A 19,140-nucleotide genomic window follows, 5' to 3' on the forward strand; every position below is an offset into this window, starting at 1 on the left:
GAAGGGAGGATTTATTGCAGGACTGTTGCATTAGACTGCATTAGTTTAAGACAGGTGTACCTAATAAACTTCCAACTGAGTGTCTGGCTCCAGGGGCCTTGGGGGCAGGACAGTTGTTCGCTGTGCCTTGACAGTCTTAATTCTCTTAATTTGAAGACCACGCCGCTCCCCGCCGGTATAATCACACTCGACCACATTAACCACGCATTTGGTACCGGAGGCGGTCAAACGCGTTTTTCTGTGGCACCTGAGAACCTGTTTCGCGTTGTTTTGTCACTCACCTCGTTCACTGCAACTAAAGCTGTAAGAACAACCGGCTGTGATTTACACAATATTTCTTTAACATTTAGATTTAGCTTTTTTTTTCTTTTTTTTTTTTTTACATATAGACATATCGTTAACAGTTGCATATATTGCTGTGGTTTTTCCATGAATTTCTGGCTCAGATGTGAGGAAAGTGCGCTAAATACGCAGACTACAGATGGGTGACAAATTAAAGGAAAAACCCGAATAAATAAGTGGGAAAACCCCGAGGAGTGCAGATGCTTCCACACAGGTGCGCTGCATGGTACAGATAACCAACTAACATCCAATCGTGGTCTGTCGCAGGAATAAAAATGCTGAGCAGGCCCAGTTTATTTTAATATTGAAACGAATTTTGACTTGTCAAAAATGGTTATTAAGTTATTTATAAACTTGCTGCATTGAAAGTGCAGATATTCTGAATTATCACAGTGTCACACCACAGTTGCGACTCAAAACATTTGTGGGAATGTAAAACGCATTTGTACAGTGAAACATTTTATTTTTAAACGATTTGTAATAATTAAAAGAGAAAAAAAAAGATTAATTTTAGTGACATCCGGCATTGGCAGTGCACAATGGGGTGTTATTACTTTTCACACCAGAAATGACACAACAACAACAGACAAAGGAGCAGTTTGCATAATGGCCAGTGCCCTCACTTGCAGTCTGTTTATTTCATTTATTGTTTCTTGTGCAAGTAAAGAAGATCTGAAAGAGATAGGAAACCCGATGTGCTGGAGGGACTGGTTGCCAGTAAACTGATTTGTAACAGACGTTGTGACCAAGCAACTCGTAACAGAGCCCCACTTGTTGCTCTTGTGGACCTTGGCGGAAGTCAGCGTTTGAGCCCAAAATGTCACAGTACAGCAAGTTAGGAAGAGTATTTTTTGACATATATTGTCAAGGGAAGGTTGTGGCATTGTGATGGCTTTCAAGCGAGAATTTCCTGCTTGCACAAATGCGTCACCAAACGGCGTCTTTTCCACACCAACAAGGAGTTATTTCCTTGAGATACGCGCCACTAAGCATTTCTGAGTTGATGGAGGACCCGCATGCAGAAACCTCTGAGGGGAATTCGGCTGGAATTGCGCCAGGGGAGGAAGGGCTGCAACGAACGGCAGAGTACATCCACAGCCAGAAAAATTTGCCCTTGACGTTTCCAGAGAACATCACCCCCAGTGTTCCTCTGAAATACACTGTTCAATGTATTCGGCTCCAGCTGAAACTGTCTGCTGAGAGTGCCCAGGGTCCTGTTTCCTTAACACAGCCAGTGCTGATCACCAGCAGAGGGATAGTCATTACTTTAACAGGATGGATGGAAGGTTTGTTGGCAAACAGTTCACATGCACATATTAAATGTGCACAGTGTATCCTTTTTGTTTTGTTTTGGCACTTCCTTTAAGGTCATTGGCTTTTATGTCCTTCCCGGAAAGTAAGTGTTTCCCGAGTTTATGTTTTCAGACTTTTTTATTTATTTATGAAAGACAAGTTTCACATTTTATTTTTCTCCATGCCGTCCTTAATTCTCGAAGTGGCCAATTGTCAGTGTTGTCTGTCAAAGTAGAGGGATGTCCTGAGGGGATTGTATGCTGGACGGGTGCGTCGGGTGAAGCAGGTCTGCCGTGGATTTTAGTTTTTTAGCCTGAACGTTAATGTCACGGTGGAACAACATTACTGATCGGATAAATTACTTGTATATGTGAGGCACAGGTAGCAGCTTGTATACTGACCCTCCGTGTGGCGAGTCCCTCAGTCTGTGGCTTTCCACGTGTGTCCAGAGTCTCCCTTTGGCTTGACGGCTGGCAGAGGGGGTCAGTGGTAGAGCTCGCGGCCTTTGCACAACCCCAGACACAAGCGTCCATCTGAACGCCTGCGCACTGTGACACGCAAACTCCCAGAGACGGGAACATGCAGCATTGTGATGACAAAATTATTTGATTAATCAATCAGTCGCTCCAATTAAAATATAAAGATTTTCCTGAATTTCTTTATTTTATATCAGAGTAAGCTAAATATCTTTAGGATTTGGACTGTTGGATGGACAAAAGAAGACATTTGAAGACGACACCTTGGACTCTGAGACATTTTGTTTGAGCTGATATTTCACATTCTTGTCGTCTGTCAGTATTTCTTCTTCCCCTGTATATTGACTCTGATATAGAAATATGGCCATCTGTAGTCATCGCATCTCTGTGTATCATTAATTATTAATATGAAACTAGCTGCTAGATTATCAGTTTACTACGGTGACCTTGAGGTTGACTCGCACTCTTTGGTCTTGAGATACCGCGTATGTTTTCGGTTGTTTAAGATAACACACTGTGGCAGAATTTTGTCGAGTGCACCTCAGTTAAATAAGAGAATATCTCAATATGAAAACTGTACCACGACCTGTAGAAATCGGTAGACCCAATGGGCTTTAAAGGGGGAGTTCACCCAAATTCCAAAATTTACAATTTACAACTGCGAGTATTAGTACTTATATAGTACTTAGAATAAACTATAAACTTTTTGTTTTATAACTAGCACCGCTGTTGATGACAATAACATTACAAAAACGTGTAAGAAGAGCTGGTTGTGTATTTTTTGTTTTTATTAAATTCCTCCTCTCGCCTACTGTCAGCCATCTTGGCTGCGGGTTTCTGAATGTGGATTTGTGTGTGATTTGGGTCACTGCTGGGCGCTGCTGGGTGCCTGAAAGACTAAACTCAGGCTAAAAAAAACAAAACAAACAAACAAACAAACAAAAACTCCCTGTTACTCGAAAGATTTGGAAAGCCTCCTCCGTGACGAAGCTTCCCGAAGTTGTTTCGAGGCGTAGACTCCGTGACGAAGCTTCCCGAAGTTCCCGCAGACGGTCACGGTTGCGGCACCCGCTGGCCAAACCGTAGTATTGCACGTGTTCTAAAAACGATATGATGATTATGATGATTAATACCAGACAGCAAGTCAAAATGTGAGAGAATCGACTGCTGTCGCTCTTGAGATTTTATTTTAACAGAGGTAGTATCGTACAAGCTGATCACTTTCACACGGAGTCAACGGCTCCGCTTTTCATCAACAACCAACCAACGGGCGAGTGGGCGGGCTCGCTGGCTCGCTCGCTCGCTCGCTGCCCCCTCGCGGTCACAGCGCGGGAACTGCAACAATAAATCGGCAAGAACTGCGTCACACGAGACCGTCCTAACACTTCCGGTTGACGCTTTCAAAGTACAGCGACCAAACTGACACCGCCCGAAACAAAGTAACGTCGAGCTAGCAAGAAACAGCCGGCCTGTCTAAGCGGCAAACTCCGTGACATCGTGGTTAATTTAAAATCGCGAGTGCGTGGCGACAGCGGGGAACCGCGACGTTAAATAAATTCGCCAAAAACAAAGAATACACGGCTACCACTTCCGATACAAAACTCCAAAATACAGTGACAAAACTGAAGCAATCAGTAACAACCTAAGAAATTAAATAATCGTGTTCATTGTTTTCCAGAGATTACGCCTCTTTTTTCAGTGGAAGGAATTCATCAATTAATACTGCTCTAATTCTTTTTTAATATTAGTTTATATATATTTTATGTATGTTATATATATCTGTGTCACAACCCCTCGTTCTTTTGTCATCAGTAAGGGTCGTCAAGCGGTAAACAGATGACGACATCCCCCCGCGACACACCGCTTTTCCTCAACGGTGGCGGCATGATGGAGGTGTGCGGTGCCTCAAATGTTACCCTGAGAGAGTTTGGCTGCGAGCAGAACCTACTGTCTCGACCTGACGGATCTGCGTCCTTCATCCAAGGTAACGACTCGTGGAAACATTACTCGGAGTCGTCTGTGAAAGGAAGCTAGGAGCCGGACTCGGTCCACATTGCAGCGCCGTTGGATTATCAGCAGTTTAGTGCAGCTCTCCGCTTCTGTAAACGCAATTTAGAAAGCCATAACACGGTTTGAAACCCACGTACACATTTGAGGAAACCTAATATTATTTATGAAAGTCGCAAAGGGAGATTTTACTTTTTTTTCCTCCTACATCTCATCCGCATCAGACCAGGTCCAGATGAAAAACCAATATACTTAGACTTGTCAAATCTGGACTAGATTATCCCTGAGAATTTTAAGACTCTTTAACACAAAGTGTCAGATTTGTGAAACATGTATTCCGTTTGTGAAAACACAAAAACTGCTTTTCTTTCCCATCTACACCCCATCTAGACCACATCAGACCAGGTCCAGATCAAAAAACAATATTCTTAGACTTGTCTAATCTGGACTAGAGAAAACAAAAACTCTTTAAAACACTTTGTCAGATTTGTGAAACAGCAGCAATTCTGTTGGTTACATTTTGTTCAGGAATGTAATCTCGAGCACTTTAATGAAAATATTGGGAGAAAGCACAGAAGATACTTAAACTTTTACCATGGCCAGTTTTATTAGTACAGTATCTTCTTTGATCCATTCAAAAGGTTTCGTTCATGCTTACTTACAATTGCACTGTTTAACTGTGCATTTCCCCATGGTTGACACTCACACCCTCACAAAAATTGATTGTTATATATTGTGTCTGTCTGTTAAACTCTGTTGCAAAATACATGCTGTTACAACGTTGATCAAAATAATTACACAATGATTTTTTTTTTTTTTTTTTTTTTAAATGAGGAATTTTAGTACTCTGCAGCCTTACTTCATGTATCACAAAACTTGTTGAGGTAAGGTAGGTTTCCTGAAGGTGGAAGCTTGAAGATGCAGAGATCTCTCAGGCGACCACACGTTGGTGCTGTTGCAGGGACCAAGCTTTAGCTTCATAATATGACATCTTTTGCAACTGAAATGTCAAGTATACAGAGTTTGTTTCTACAAACCACAAGTTAACTTTCCTCAAAGCTGGTTTCCAAGTAGCAGTATCTAAAACGGGTGGTGAAACCCTCGTCTGTCTCCCAACGACACCCAACATTTTCCAACAGCCTCTTTAGTTTTTGCTCCTGTGTAGTGGCTGTAAACAAGGTGAAAACCGATACATCCACGGTGAGAGCAGCTCTGACATAACATTACCATCTTCCAATCACACGTCAATGAATAATGCAGCGCAATGGCCTAAGTCAGACCTTGGCTTTCAGCGTTCACTTGTTTTTTATAAAGTAAGATTCAAGTCTTTTGTGTTTACAAAAAGACATAATAAATTCCTAACACCTAGTTCATTTCCTCAGTCACAAGTCGATTATTTATTCTACACAGTACCTACTACCTCTGAAAGCAGACTGATGAATGAATGTGATTTGGGAAGGTTTTGATTTGTATGATGCCCTCTATCTGTAGAGAAGTCATGGTGTATTATTGGCCTTTGTAATTGTTTTTTATTGTTTTTTTCCCCAGTACATTAAAAAGTAAAAAGTATCTTTCAGCATTGGTTCCTAAGTTTTACACCTATACAGTGTGTAGTTCTGTTTTAAATGATTTGATGTTACTCCTCTTCTTGTCTTAACCTACAGCTCAGATGATCCGTCTGCACTGGACACTTCAGTGATCACAGCTTCTGTGTTTTTTTGTTTTTTTCTCTACGTCCTATTTATTTGTTATTGTCTGTATTCGGATGTTTTTCAGTCGTGCTCGGGACAAAACATAATTTCCCCGTCCTGGATCGGCGATGTGTTTTCTGTTGAATAACGCCCTCTTTTGTTCTTATCTGAAGGAGACACAAGTGTGTTGGCTGGAGTGTACGGACCAGCTGAGGTCAAAGTCAGCAAGGAGATCTATGACCGGGCAACGTTGGAGGTTTTGATACAGCCCAAAGTTGGTCTGCCAAGTAAGTTGATTCGGGGGGGGGGTGGATGCACAAACATTCAGGAACGTTATGCAGTTCCCGAATGTTGCTGTCAGCTGATAATGCCGTGTGAGCAGGGGGGTGATAATGTGTTCTTTGCACGAGACATGTTGAACAGGTCTAAACCTAAAACATGTAATGTTCAGTTTGAGTATTTCACACAGTATAGGCATGATACTGTAGTCTGTGATACTGTACTGTAGGAGGAACTGGGAAATTTAAGGCAAACTTTGGGGTTTTTGGAGGCTAGCAACTGTGAGTGCCCACTTCTCCCGTTCAAAAGGTGCCGTACCACAACACACCACAAGGTGGGATAAGTCAGCCAGAACTTTTTTTTTTTTTTGCTCTGGCTCAAGTAGGTATTGCAACATTTCTCTATTTTCTAGGCGTAAGGGAGCGATCCCAGGAGCAGTGTGTGCGAGAAACCTGCGAGGCGTCTCTGCTCTTGTCGCTCCATCCTCGCTCCTCCCTGACTCTCATTCTTCAGGTGTTGCATGATGATGGTTCAGTATCCTTCAGCAAAGCTCTCTGCTGCCTTGTGCCGGAGAAGTTAGGTTCCAGTCTGCAGGTAGGGCGTTGCAATGGTCACCCAATGGTGTCTCTTGGTGAGTGTTCTTCCTTACCGCTTTCTCAGCTCTTGTCCTGCTTTTTGAATGCCGCCTGTATGGCTCTCATGGACGCAGGCCTGCCTATGAGTTGCCTGTTCTGCGGCGTGACCTGTGCCATCGACGCAGACGGTCAAATCATCACAGACCCCACGGCAGCTCAGGAAAAGGTAAATCTGAGACTCAAACACCCCCGAGAACTTTGATATTAACAAGTACAGCTGTTTAATTTCTTCAGAAGTCCTCTGGTGATCAAAACAAAAAAAAAATCACGTGTAGAAAAATGTTAATGATGAGCTGAGAGGAACCAATTTTGTCACGTATGTACTCGGTGGGGCGAGGGGCATGAGAAGGGCTTTATATATTTTAGCGGCATGTATCAGGAAAATCATCATTTTCATCATCAGGAATAAAAAAAGACATTTAAAGTCGCTGGGTTTAGAGAAATCACCGAAAGACTGATCATGATTATACTACAGATTTGAAAAGCCTTAAAACAGATTTAATACACACTAGCAGTCGGATGCATTATAGTACATTTCATCCTTTTAAACCCTGCTACACGCCAATCTACTCCAAGTCCATTTCCGTAGTGAAATGGGTTTTACATCTGTTGCCTCATATCTTGTACTTTGTGCATGTAATAGACAATTCAGCCCTCAACCATTCCTCCTTCCAGCGAGGACACCGACAGGAAACCCCGTATAACGCTGTGGCTCAAGCCTGTGTTTTTTTTTGGGAGATGTCAAAATACACTTTGGGAAATTGTAGAAGTCTAACTTGGACAGAGCCAGAAGAGGCAGATGCAGGGAACGTTGGGCACACCAAAAATAGAACTTTAATTCAGTGCAACAGAATAACTTGTAAAATACGGTGAGCGTCACGGATGAATGATACACGTACTGCTGAACTTTCCGCTTGTGGAATTTTCCCCGTGTGGCCCTGCCTTTGCGACGTTGTCAGGGAAGTTTCTGCTGTGCGCGCCCCAGAATGTTTGCCCGCCCTTTCAGCGCAGTCCCCGCCTTCGAAATCCTCACTGAAATTTCGTTCATTTGCGCTCGTCTGTTTCCACCCTCGCCAGGAAAGTCGAGCTTTGATGACCTTTGCAGTTGACAGCACAGAAGGCAGAGTATTGATGTCGTCAACCAAAGGATCCTTTTCAGTTCACGAGGTCAGTAAATAAAATGTTTTTTTTTTCAGGAACACTGTAACATTGTTAAATTTAATTTGTGATCACGCCTGGTGTGATTTCCAGATTTGTACAGCTGTATTTTATTTCTCATGTTCTTCATCCTATCTGCCATTACTCTGCGAGCTCTGTCTATGATTTCCTTCGCATCTGATGATGATGATGAGATGTTTTCCTGTGATATCGCCGACCCTTCATATTTCGGCCACGTCTTTTAATGTTGTTGTTTTTTTTTCGTCGTCTACAGCTGCAGCAGTGTATAGCCATCAGTCAGAAAGCATCAGAGAAGATCTTCCAGTTCTACAGGGACTCTGTCAGGCGGCGATACTCCAAAACCCTCTGATCAAGAAGCAGCTTTCTTTTTCTAAAATCTTTTTTTTTTTTTTTTTTTTTTTTTAAATAATGCATACAAATACGGATGTTGTGATAAAATATTAAGCAACCACTTTGGGCTACCTTTGCTTCAGTTCAGTCGTAGTCAGCTGTGCTGTGGCTGAAACAAGTGATCTAGGAGGTTGGTGGTTTGTGGGGGGGGTGATGGGGTGATGGGGTGTTACAAGAGGACATTTGAAAGAAGACCAGATTGAACTGTCAGTGCAGAATAAAAAGAGTAAAGAAGAATGTCGAACAAGTGCATTTATTGGGATTCATTGATTTTCCTTCGGTTTAATATGTACATGTAACACAAGGAAGTGAACTGGAAAAGAACTAAATATCTGTTGTACTAATAAACTTCTTTTGCCACAACCTTTGACCTGTCCACGTCGCCGCATCCAGTCGTCACCTTCACAAGTGACACACAATCGGACCGGACGCTGTTTCATACCGGCGCGATCAGTCGAGGCGAACCGCGATCAATGCTCCCATATAAATCAGCCGTAACGACAAAGCGTCATCTGCTTTCATCGACGTAGATGTCCCGTGGAGACGGAGGATGGTTCAGGGGCTGTCAGAACTGGACGGCGCCGTGTGTGGACCCACCGAGTGCAGCTGTATCACAGCTCATCAACAGCGAGCAGACGAGGGTTAGTCACTGAGGTATCACACGCGTGTCTACATATATCACTTAGAGTGATTATAATCCCAGTCGGGATACAACACTGGATTTGCAGAAAGCAAAGTAATGATTTGAACCGTTGTTAGTTCAGCTGCAGACTCTATAAAAACTCTACATCTACATAGAAAATGTCAACCTGTACCTCACTGCCATTTTTTAAAAAATATTTATTTGGAGTCCCCTTTTTTCACTTTTTTGTTAATGGCACATTTAAGCTCAAACCAATATGGCCGGAGATTTCTCCTTTATCATAGCTGCTCTTGCGGGGATTCATGACCAAATGAAGGAAGTGATCGAAGCTTGGAGCGGGTTTGTACAAGGCAAACTACAAACTCGCCATGCGGGTTTCTGTTGTGGCCGAAAATGGAGATTTCACCGACTCGTGCGTCACGTGGCTGAGCGCCACACGTCCTGTCAAGGCTGCTTTTTGCAGCATTTTTTGCCTCTTTGCTCTTCTGAACAAGGCGTACCTCTGTTTACAGAGGCTTAAGTTACGGAACTAGTCTTTTACGTTTGTCATCTTGCAAGAAGCAAGTTCCTGAAGAATTCCAGTCCTCTTTTTTGGGGGGGAGAAAATAGCAGAATCTATATTTGGGGAGCATGGAGTAGCGGCCTGGTTCATTCTATTAATGGAATAGCTCATAAAAAGGATTATCCTCAGAGTTTCTCCTGTATTTTTGGCACTTTTCATCGCAGGTCTGCGCCCCTCTGTCTATCTAATCATTTCCTAGCAACGTAGATGCAGTGCATTGTATAAAGTAGTTCCTTTTCCTTTTCTATCTCAAGCCGGTGTTCACATCACGACTTTGTTTCTTATATAATGGCACTATATGTATTTTTCACTTAGCTTTTTGCGTAATTCAACATAAAGATACTTATTCAACTTGGCATAAACAAAGCAGGATCCGTCCATTCTGCAGGTACACAGCGAGTGATGCTGAATGTGAAATCAGAGCGGGTTGGTGTACGTAATCGTGCGGCGTTTCCCTGCGGGTCCCTCGCTCCGGCCAGAGGCGTAGAAAGAAATTCGGCCTTCTCTCAACGATTATTGCTTCTGGGCCACCGCAGAGCGCGTTTTGAACACGAAGCTCTGGGGCTCTAAACACCGCCACCAGCTTTCGGCCCAACAAGCGACAGTGCTGGCTCAGGCCATCCGGCAGCACCGTCCGTCAGGATTTAGCCGCCGCCATGTCCTTGCTGTGACCTTCTCATGAAAACTGCAGACTCCATCGCCGTCCACTGCCCTCCACTGCCCTCCACTAGGCTCCTCCCAGGCAGTCGAGTCCACACATCCCCTCTTTTCTCCCTCTGCTTCACGCTATTCATCCATTGCTTTGTGACAGTGATACCTACAGTGTTGGGATAACATCTGCATTTGTTGTCACACTTTTTTTTTCTTTTTTTTTCTTTTCTTACGTAATGCCTAGCACGTGATGACAACTACAGCACGGATTTAAAGGATAGCAGGTAACTTAAGACCTTGGCTGACAAATAAATAAAATCTACAGACTGGATCTTCTACATGGAGTGATACCGGATAACTTTCAATGATTTTTCTTAAAGTGCGAGGAACATCCTCTGAGCTGAATTATATCCTAATCCAATTAGAAGTGATTATGCTCTACACACCGGCACCCCTGTTTTAATTTTTACCGTCTATTCTTTCTAGCCTGGTGTAGATGAGACATGACTGCAGACAGGGTTGACAGACAAAAGACTGTGATTATTTTTTTTACATTTGCGGGTGATACGTTGGCTCGTGTTGATATTCATGAAAGGTGTGTGAGAGGTCTGCCCTTTCGTATGTGTACCCCATGTGCAAGAGTTGCTTTTACGGTGGCTTTCCAGACAGGTAGGAGATCAGTGCAGCGATGGCACAGATGTACGTTATGATTCCAAACACAATGGAGAGCACCGAGAGCCACAGAGCCTGGCGGGATGCTGCGTTGGCCCCCTGAAAATCCCCCTGAGCTGATGCCTTGTTGGTCTGAGAAATGGAGGAGAGAGGAGGGTGAGATAAGGATTAGAGAGGGAGGTGGGGGAGAGCGGCATTTGTCATCATTTCTCAATGTCCTCCCTGGCCTACACTTTCCTCCTCCACTCATTCCAATCACACGCTGAACCCATATTATGTTCCATCTCTGAATCACTCCCGGCGTTCGTGCCCCATTCATCACTTTCTCCTCCTTCCTTCCTCTCTCCCTCTAGTCCTCGTCTTTGACTCTGACCCCTGTTTTAGGTAGCGCTCAACAGTATTGGAAATGTAAGACCTTGGGGCCTCTTGTTATGACTCTAATTAAACCTTAACGAAGGCCATTGATCTGAACAAAAGGGCTTTGCAGGTTGCTGCCAGTTAGCTTTGTAAAACCGTTAATGGGATTTTTTTTTTTTCCCCCAGCCCTGCCGGGACGATGCCTGTATAAACTATGGGCCCCTGGCGACTAGAGATAGAAGTGTTTGGAGCTTTTCCACACTGCCAGGGGTAGAAGTGACTGATGAGGTAGTTTGTGCAGTGACGTTGTCCCCTTTTCCCTTTGACCTGCCTCATATTTCCACCAACTTTGCCTTAGAAGAGACCGATTGTTGACTATCAAATTCACACTCACTCACTATTTGTACACAACTGGCACAACGTTTGACAGTAGCAGCATGTTTGCTCGTATACTGATGTTTAATTGATATATAGATACATATATATATATATATATATATATATATATATATTTTTTTTTTTTCAATTTGGTGGCTTGTTAGACTCCTTGCTACAGTAGCACACGGTGACAATATATAAGCGGGCACTGGAGATATAGATATTATAAGACAGGGATTATACTGCATATATGATAGTGTAGATATAGTGGAAGGGATGACTAGTAATATACTGGTCTTATTTTTTTTTTTTATTATTATTATTATTATTGTTTGTAATCAACAGAATCTGTCCCATAATTCTCTTGTTAACATCTAGTGTATATAGATAGATCATTTAGGGGAGGCACTAAATCATTTACTGAAGAAGACAAAAACATCTGCTTCTCAAAGTTGTCTCTTTCTTTTTTTTTCATTTTTACTTGGGACAGCTATTACACTGCAACTTCCCAGATTTGTTTAGTTTTGTTCCGTTTGTTTTGTTACCTCTTCCTCGTTCACTTACTGTAAAATGTTGTCTTGTGTTGCATTTTGTTTGTCATCTATTGGAAAAACTTAATAATAATAAAAAAAAAAAAAAAAAAGGCAGCTCCACAACGTCCACACCTACGCAGCACTTAAGACACCAGACCTGTTGTTAGTCTGCACACACTGCAGGGAGTGAGACGTCACCCTGGGCTGTGGACTGCGCCGCCAGGTTGTACCCTGGCACTCTCGGGACTGACAGCGTGCATGCGCGAGTGTGTACCTTCTGTGAAAGGTAGAAGGCAGCGATGCCCAGGGGCCAGAAGCAGCAGAGCATGGAGAAAAAGGCCAGGCCCAGGTAGTCCTGAGGGATCATCAGTGGGAAGTTGCTCTCGCTGTCTGTATCACTGAAGTCATCAGTGGATGAGTCCTGGGATTCAAAGAGAGTGCGCTTAAAAACAAAACTATCTACATGGCTAGGTAACACCACGAGGATAAGTAAGAAATATATTTTTATAACTTGACTGAAATGTCCCTTCAGACCCAAAGCTTATTCATTCAATACACTTAATATGCTCACTAACAGCAAGTCACTTTTTTATGCAAAGCATTACAAATTAGCTTTTTTTTGTTGTTGGTTACGCTATGTCCATGTCCTCGCCTGGAAAACATTTGCTTGTGCCTGTGAGATAATGTGACTGAATGGGGTTAGTCTGGATGTGCACTAGCTCTGCTGACCGCAGGTGATTCGTGGCTCGCGCATCTTTTTTTTTGAAACAGCTGCGTATCCAATCTGACTTCCCTTCTCGCCCCGACCCCGTCATATTACTCTGCTGGTTTTATTTTGGACGTGAAGTCATTGTGCATTTTTAAAAAGATGCTCCTGTAACATTTGAGCAATGGCTTCGCCCTTATGTAAGCGACTTTTCTAATTTCTCTAGAAGTAAGCCAGGGTACTTTATTGCACACAGTATTTTAAACATTAGTTTTCAAGGTTATATTGATGTCAGCGTGTCAGTCACTACTCATGCCTGTTCTGTTGGTCTGAAAAAAAAAAAAAAAAAATCAGGATCAATGTCTCCGATGGAATTCCCTCATACGTTAGGACTGATTTGCCTGGAGCGCTTTGTGTTGACACAAAGCAGTTCCGATGGCGACAAGAAGCGGGGAAATAGACAGACCCTGTGCTCCTATGTGAAGTGCGTCAGGGCGAGACACTGCTGAGATCACCTGTCCCGCTCTGGCACCTCTATAGTATTGATCAGCTCCACAGTGAAAAACTCATCATGAGGCGATGAAGGGCTTTCCTGGACCGCTTTGATTCCCTTAATTGAAGTGAAACAAAGGGGTTGGAGATGTTGTGTTGTGCCTCCTTTGAGGTCACTGCAAGGTTTTTATTCCCACAGGCCTGCTCCTTTGCATCGCCGCAGCACCGCCAGCATTCAGAATGAGCTTGAGAAAAAAAAAAAAAGTTATTTCGTGTGGTCTTCTTTTGTCCTTGTGGAGCAAACTCTTGACCCAAACTGCACAGCAGCCAATAGCTTTTTATTTTAAAGGTGTTTAATACTATACTGTTTGTCCACTTGATCCCGTTTTCAATCAGAGTGATGATCGTAAAGCGCCCTTCAGCCTTTTAGCTCACAGCGGGTGGCTGAAACTTCAACCGAACCTTACTATGAGACTTTTCCTAATGATTCAAACAACCGGCGGCTACTTGTTCGTGGCATGTCGGCTCCCGAGACATCACGTGACCGCTGTAAAAGTTTTAAAGCTAATTTTACATTTCACTCCAGGGTGGGCTTTGCTCAGTGATCTATGAAATAGACCTGGCATCCTCCCTCGCTACTGTCGTGTCATTACCTGCACCGCAGCGGGAGAGGAGCTTTATGTAATCTGGCTTTTTTTGACAGTAAGCATTCAGTTGCTGCCTACCCTGAATTCCACTGCTCACGCGTCTATTTTAAGCTCCTCCTTTGGTCCCAGAATCTGTGCTGAGGACGTGAGAGTTTTCTCTCCCTTAAAATGTAAAACTCCTCCGAGCAACATAGAGGATGTGGAAGAAATGAGGCGATCAGATACCTGTTTGTGTTCAGAGAAGAAACGATTAGTCAAATAACTGATTAGTCAATCGACAGAAAAATGAATCCGCGACTATTTCGATAATCGATTCATTGCTCCAGTCATTTATCAAGCAGTAATGCCAACCATTCTCTGATTTAGCTGATCCGGGGCGATGATTTTCTGCTTTGCTCTGTTTTATATCATTGTAAATTAAATATCTTTGGGTTTGGACTGCTGGTTGAACAAACAGGACATTTGAGGACATCCCCTCGGACTCTGGGAAATCATAATAATCGTTCAGCCCTATATGCGGTATGTGTTAACGGTCTGTCTCTTTGAGTATCTGCAGGAAAGAAATGAGTTGCACTGCTTTCCTATAACTGTTTTTTATTTTATTTTTCTTACACAAACTCTGTTGTCAGTGCATAAGAAAAACCTTTCTCAGCATCATGTCACTGGGATGTCTTACGTCAGAGTCGGGAAGCAGGTCATCCTCATCATCCATGCTGTAGGACGCGCTGTTGAAGTCCTGCGTCTCGGCCAGCAGCTTCCTCTCTAGTGTGGAGCCGGGCCGAATGTCCACAAAGGTGGTCTCCAGGTAGTCTTTGCTGAGCAGGGAGTCTGTGTGGCCCCAGATGGGGGCCGGTGGGTAAAAGGACTCCAGCGTGCGAGGTAAGGAGCAAGGGTCCAGCAGCTGCTGCTGCTGTAGCTCAGGAGGATGTCCAAGATAGCTCCTCCATGCTAAGGGAGGGTAGGCCCTGTCCTCCTCGCACTTAACCAGGATGCCCTTGAACAGCCCACCTGGGGCCTGTCCAGTTCCAGGCCCCGGCCCCGGCCCCGGCCCCGACGCCCGGCTGTTATTGGGGTCGTCTCCCAGAAGAGGGTGCTCCAGCTCATCTAGATTCTCCATCCCGCTTTTTTAATACCAACCACACCAGAGGCCACCACATCAACAACCAAATGTAATCTACAAATCGGTCTGCAGTGTGTCTCCCTTATGAGCTTCCAATGGGCTTATGCAAAGGCAGCTGCTTTGCTGGTTTTAGTGTTTCACTGATAATCCATCTTTAATCCTATTCTTTAATTTCTGTCCTATTATAGGCCCTGGTCCAGAGGCCGACAACACATGCCAGGTTTATGATGAAAGAGAAATATCCTTCATTTGCCAGTGGTGGCCTGCGGGCTACGAGATGTGGTGCTGAAGTTGTGACGGTGGATTACGGAATATCTCTCCCTCACATGTCATAAGCTTTTTGTTTCAGGGCTTGACGGCTCAGGGTTTGCCCCATGTCTTCCATTTCACATGATTGAGTGTGTCAGTGTTCATGAATATGCTAATGTCGGCTACTTTCTCTCTCACACAATACGGAAACGTCAATTCTGATGATGGAAGACCTTGATTAGCCCCGGACAGGCTAAAGAAAACACTGGGCGATGGGATTTCAGTGTGATTGGCCTCAGGAACTCGTGGAAAATGTTTCTCGCAAATAAAACATTAAGTCTTAATCCAAGTCACAGTGTCACAGTATCAGTGTGAAAGCTTTGGATGTCAGTCTTTCCCTTCAACAGTTCTAGATGCAAATGAGCAATGACATGTGAGTTGAGAAATGATAGTATGGAGAGCAACAAAAAAGACTTTCAAGCTGTGATGGCAAATAATTCTTTTTGTTTGATCCACTGGAAGAGTCTGAAAAGAAAGTGCCCTGGCACTGGTTCCAAAAACAGGCCAATGGAAGCAGCCCCTTCAGATGCCTGGGCCGGTGCACAGCGGGGTGTTCTGAAGCGTGAATATGCACAACCTCCGGCAGCAGTCAAGCTAGTGGCGCCATGAACGGATTGGGGGCATATTTGAGGGCAGTTAATCTTTAAAAGCAATGAGGCTCCAGAAATAGAATCCTATGGCGGACATCCGCAGGTCGGCAGGCCTGCAAACACGCCCGTTCCTCTGTCGTTGCTATAGGAAGTGAAAATGAAGACATCAAAGTCCTCTGGTTTTGATTTATGGTTGTGGGTTCGGTGCCCGCTATAGCGGCGCTCCTTTGGGACACGTAATTTTAATGCAGCCCGTTCACCTTAAGAGGGTTTCGTTCAGGGCAGGCGAGCGGTGGGGCGGCTCGCTATCCGGCTCTCCGATGATGAAGTCTGTTAAAAGAAAAACAAGGTCAAACAAAATACTTAGACCGAAGCTTTAACATTGACTCTCTGCACACAGCGTCCTGTTTCTGAGGGTTGTGTGCTTCCAGGGCTCCAGTTTGGACCGGGGTCTTATTTTTCTTCACGCACACGTACTCACACCACTCGGGCTACGTGCCTAAACCGGGCCCCTACCCCAAACTCGCAGCAGACGCAGGACATCAGTGCAGTGTAAGCGCTACTACAGTGCGAGTGTCTGTCCCCTCGACCCACCAAATCCGACCTCTGTCATGGCGTGACCGTCCTCGGGACCAGCTGTTGGTTCAGCCGGCGCGGCGTCCGAGGGGCTGTCAAGACAGAGGCTGGACAAACTGTCTTCAAAAGGGCTGAGTAATATCAGAAATGCAATGGACAGAAACTGGACAGAAACTATCTTCAGAGCTGCGGCGGAAAACAGTTCAGAAAACACTGTCGCTGTGATTTTCCTTTTGCCCTAACACTAACCTAAGCATGACACCGACCTCAGCCACAAGCAAAATCTTTTTGTCCCCAGGAGGAACGTGAGTCCCCACAATAGTAATAGCTTAGAGTCAAGCTTCATTTATTCAGGAAGTCTCGTTGCGATGAAGATCTCCTTTTGCAAGAGAAATCTGGAAAACAAATAACAGTCACACACAGCGGCCACTGCTCACACAGACACACTCGTTAGAGCCGGCTGTAGCTGGCTCCTGCAGTAGCGTGTGGACCTTAGCGCAGGACCAGATGGACAGGTACAAAATAAAAAGGTGCAGCGTGGTAGAATAGTCACCACTGTACCCGAGGTGCAGCAGCCGCCTGGCACGCAGCCCAGTGTGTTTCAGGGGGCGGAAACTTCTAACTCAGCACTGCGTCGCTGAGGGGTGTGCGCGCGTTCGGCTCGAAGCAGGCGGGGGACACCGGACGTGGACACCCGGTAGCTCTGCACGTTCGTGGTTACTGCAGTGTCGCAAAACGCTCTGAGCATCGATGAGGCCCGAGATGCGACTCTGTAGCAGTAGCCGGGGGTAGAATTTACAGCTTTTTAAAGGGCCGTATGCTAGTTTTAAAATGGAAAATGTAGCCTCGAAACACATCGTGTCATTTCCCCCCCTCCCCCTACATTCTAGCTGCTTAGAAACTCGGCGACAGCCAAATACGGTACGCCTTAAGTTTAAAATGGAAAATCAGTTGCCGATTTGAGTCAGTGAAAAAAAAAAAGTGAGTTCACTCTCGGCAGGGATAGTTAGAAGATGCACGTTGCCCCTCTCCGTTTTGGCCCAGCGTCCACACCAAAAACGGGAAAATGGACCCCGTTCAGGGGGCGTTATGGCAGGAGACCCTCCGTCAACTCTTAACTTTCCCTGGGATCATTCATGTTCAAAGTCAACATGACCAGCTGCGCAGCGAAGCTGTTGTGGTTAAGCTGTCGCTCGTGTATTTTGCAATGACTTGACGATACCAACGCAGCGATTCGATCCACGCATCGAGCGGGTGCAGGAAATACCGTGCGCCGGGTCAAAAGCGGGCGTTCAGGAGCCACGGTCACGTCCACTTCCAGTTTGTTCGCTTCTTTCACAGGGACAGTTGCTCAGTGATCGAAGAAAAAAAGAGAAAAACCTCAAATGAGGCACAGTTGGCTCAAAAGAGTCATTTGGATCCGTTCGGTTCTCAAAAGGGCCCTTTAATAATAGAACAAAACCACGTGTCGTCGTGTTATACTTGTTTACAAAAAATATGTGAACACGAACAAATAAATTGTGAATTGAGCTGTATTAAAATAGATCATCACAGAGAGCCAGAGGAAACAAAAAGTTTAATCAGCCGAGGCTCAGGAGAGAAGCCATTCTGTCTGTCCCAAGGATTCCTTGGCTGGAATGCACAGTCTTTTTTTTTGTTTGCTGACTGGAACAGGACGCCTTCTTCTACCCTCGGTATCATCCTGCCCTTTCAGTGTGAGGTCTTCATAGTGTAGCCATCCTGGCGATTTTGACCCACTCGGGGTGTCGCTTAAAAAAATAAATAAATCGCTAAGTCGCTTCGACAGCGGGCGGATCGGTCGGAAAGACGCGCCCCCCCCCCGACAGCCCCCTCACACGTACGTGACCCGGTGGCTTGAGACGTGACCCGGTGGCGTTAAATGACCCAGTTGGTCTCGCGTGCGGCTGGCTTCGTGTCCTCTGAGGGAATCTGAAACCGGCGCACAACCGAGCGGGGGGAGAGACGCTGCTGCGAGCTGACAGGTGAGGAGAGATGGGGGGGGGGGGCAGAGTAAGATCATTAAACTACATAATATCTCATCAGTAAGTGTTCATGCTTCACGGGGCTCGATATTCGCGATTCGCAGCGCTTCGCCGCGCAGCAAAGAAAGAAACCTGGAATAATTGGGTGTCTTTGGGCGGGAGAGGCGCCGAGGGCCGTGCCCCCCCCCCGCGCCTCCACGGAGGGCTGGTACCTCTCGCGCCGAACGAGCTGAGTGATCGTTCAGCACACTGACGTCAGCAGCAGCTCTGGGCAAACTGCCTCCCCCTCATGACACACACACACACACACACGCACACACACATCTGGACATATGGTGCATACTGCACACACGCTCACTCACACACTAATATTTGTAGCACCCGCCTTCCCTCTCTCTTCTGCCCCCTTTCCTAATCGCTGCAGCTTCATTCCAGGAGAGATGCACTCAGCTTTATTACCCCCCCCCCCACCTCTGCCCATCCACCATAAAAAGACTTCTGTCAGCTGTATTATAAGCCTGCCTCCCTTTTCTGATTCTGCAATGCTCGTAAAACATCCAGTCAGGTGGAGGGAAGGTTGCAAGGACGTCGCTGCAAATCACCGCCGAC

At 45.1% G+C, this 19,140-nt stretch overlaps 2 protein-coding genes across 6 annotated transcripts; one reads left to right on the forward strand and one right to left on the reverse strand.

Moving 5' to 3' along the window:
- Positions 1-115: 115 nt before the first annotated feature.
- On the forward strand, positions 116-8,655 carry exosc5 (exosome component 5). Of its 5 annotated transcripts, none has more exons than XM_040130273.1 (7): positions 116-175; positions 3,924-4,095; positions 5,983-6,096; positions 6,501-6,622; positions 6,749-6,889; positions 7,801-7,890; positions 8,156-8,251. In XM_040130273.1, exons 2-7 carry the CDS (start codon positions 3,948-3,950, stop codon positions 8,249-8,251), a joined length of 711 nt encoding a protein of 236 aa, XP_039986207.1. In that variant the 5' UTR covers positions 116-175; positions 3,924-3,947. The 5 variants fall into 5 exon arrangements, with proteins under 5 accessions (XP_039986207.1, XP_039986206.1, XP_039986204.1 ...); XM_040130272.1 differs by lacking the exon at positions 116-175 and adding an exon at positions 233-303; XM_040130270.1 differs by lacking the exon at positions 116-175 and adding an exon at positions 3,486-3,550.
- A 2,141-nt stretch (positions 8,656-10,796) lies between these two features.
- tmem91 (transmembrane protein 91) lies at positions 10,797-15,840 on the reverse strand. The gene is made up of 3 exons (XM_040130274.1): positions 14,610-15,840; positions 12,363-12,509; positions 10,797-10,952 (listed from the first exon to the last, which is right to left on the reverse strand). Exons 1-3 carry the CDS (start codon positions 15,048-15,050, stop codon positions 10,797-10,799), a joined length of 744 nt encoding a protein of 247 aa, XP_039986208.1. The 5' UTR covers positions 15,051-15,840.
- Positions 15,841-19,140: the final 3,300 nt, after the last annotated feature.

The sequence above is a fragment of the Xiphias gladius genome, chromosome 7 (assembly GCF_016859285.1).
Source record: "Xiphias gladius isolate SHS-SW01 ecotype Sanya breed wild chromosome 7, ASM1685928v1, whole genome shotgun sequence".
Lineage (NCBI taxonomy): Eukaryota > Metazoa > Chordata > Actinopteri > Istiophoriformes > Xiphiidae > Xiphias > Xiphias gladius.

What these genes read in the sequence shown, in the direction of transcription:
- exosc5 (XM_040130273.1), top strand. Translation starts at nt 3,948, where the DNA reads ATGACGACATCCCCCCGCGACACACCGCTTTTCCTCAACGGTGGCGGC. An exon ending in GCCCAAAGTTGGTCTGCCAA is followed by an intron (nt 6,097 to 6,500) that starts GTAAGTTGATTC and finishes TCTATTTTCTAG; the next exon opens with GCGTAAGGGAGCGATCCCAG. An exon ending in GATCCTTTTCAGTTCACGAG is followed by an intron (nt 7,891 to 8,155) that starts GTCAGTAAATAA and finishes CGTCGTCTACAG; the next exon opens with CTGCAGCAGTGTATAGCCAT.
- tmem91 (XM_040130274.1), bottom strand. Translation starts at nt 15,050, where the DNA reads ATGGAGAATCTAGATGAGCTGGAGCACCCTCTTCTGGGAGACGACCCC. An exon ending in ACCTGCTTCCCGACTCTGAC is followed by an intron (nt 12,510 to 14,609) that starts GTAAGACATCCC and finishes TTTGAATCCCAG; the next exon opens with GACTCATCCACTGATGACTT. An exon ending in CCTTCTACCTTTCACAGAAG is followed by an intron (nt 10,953 to 12,362) that starts GTACACACTCGC and finishes TCCATTTCTCAG; the next exon opens with ACCAACAAGGCATCAGCTCA.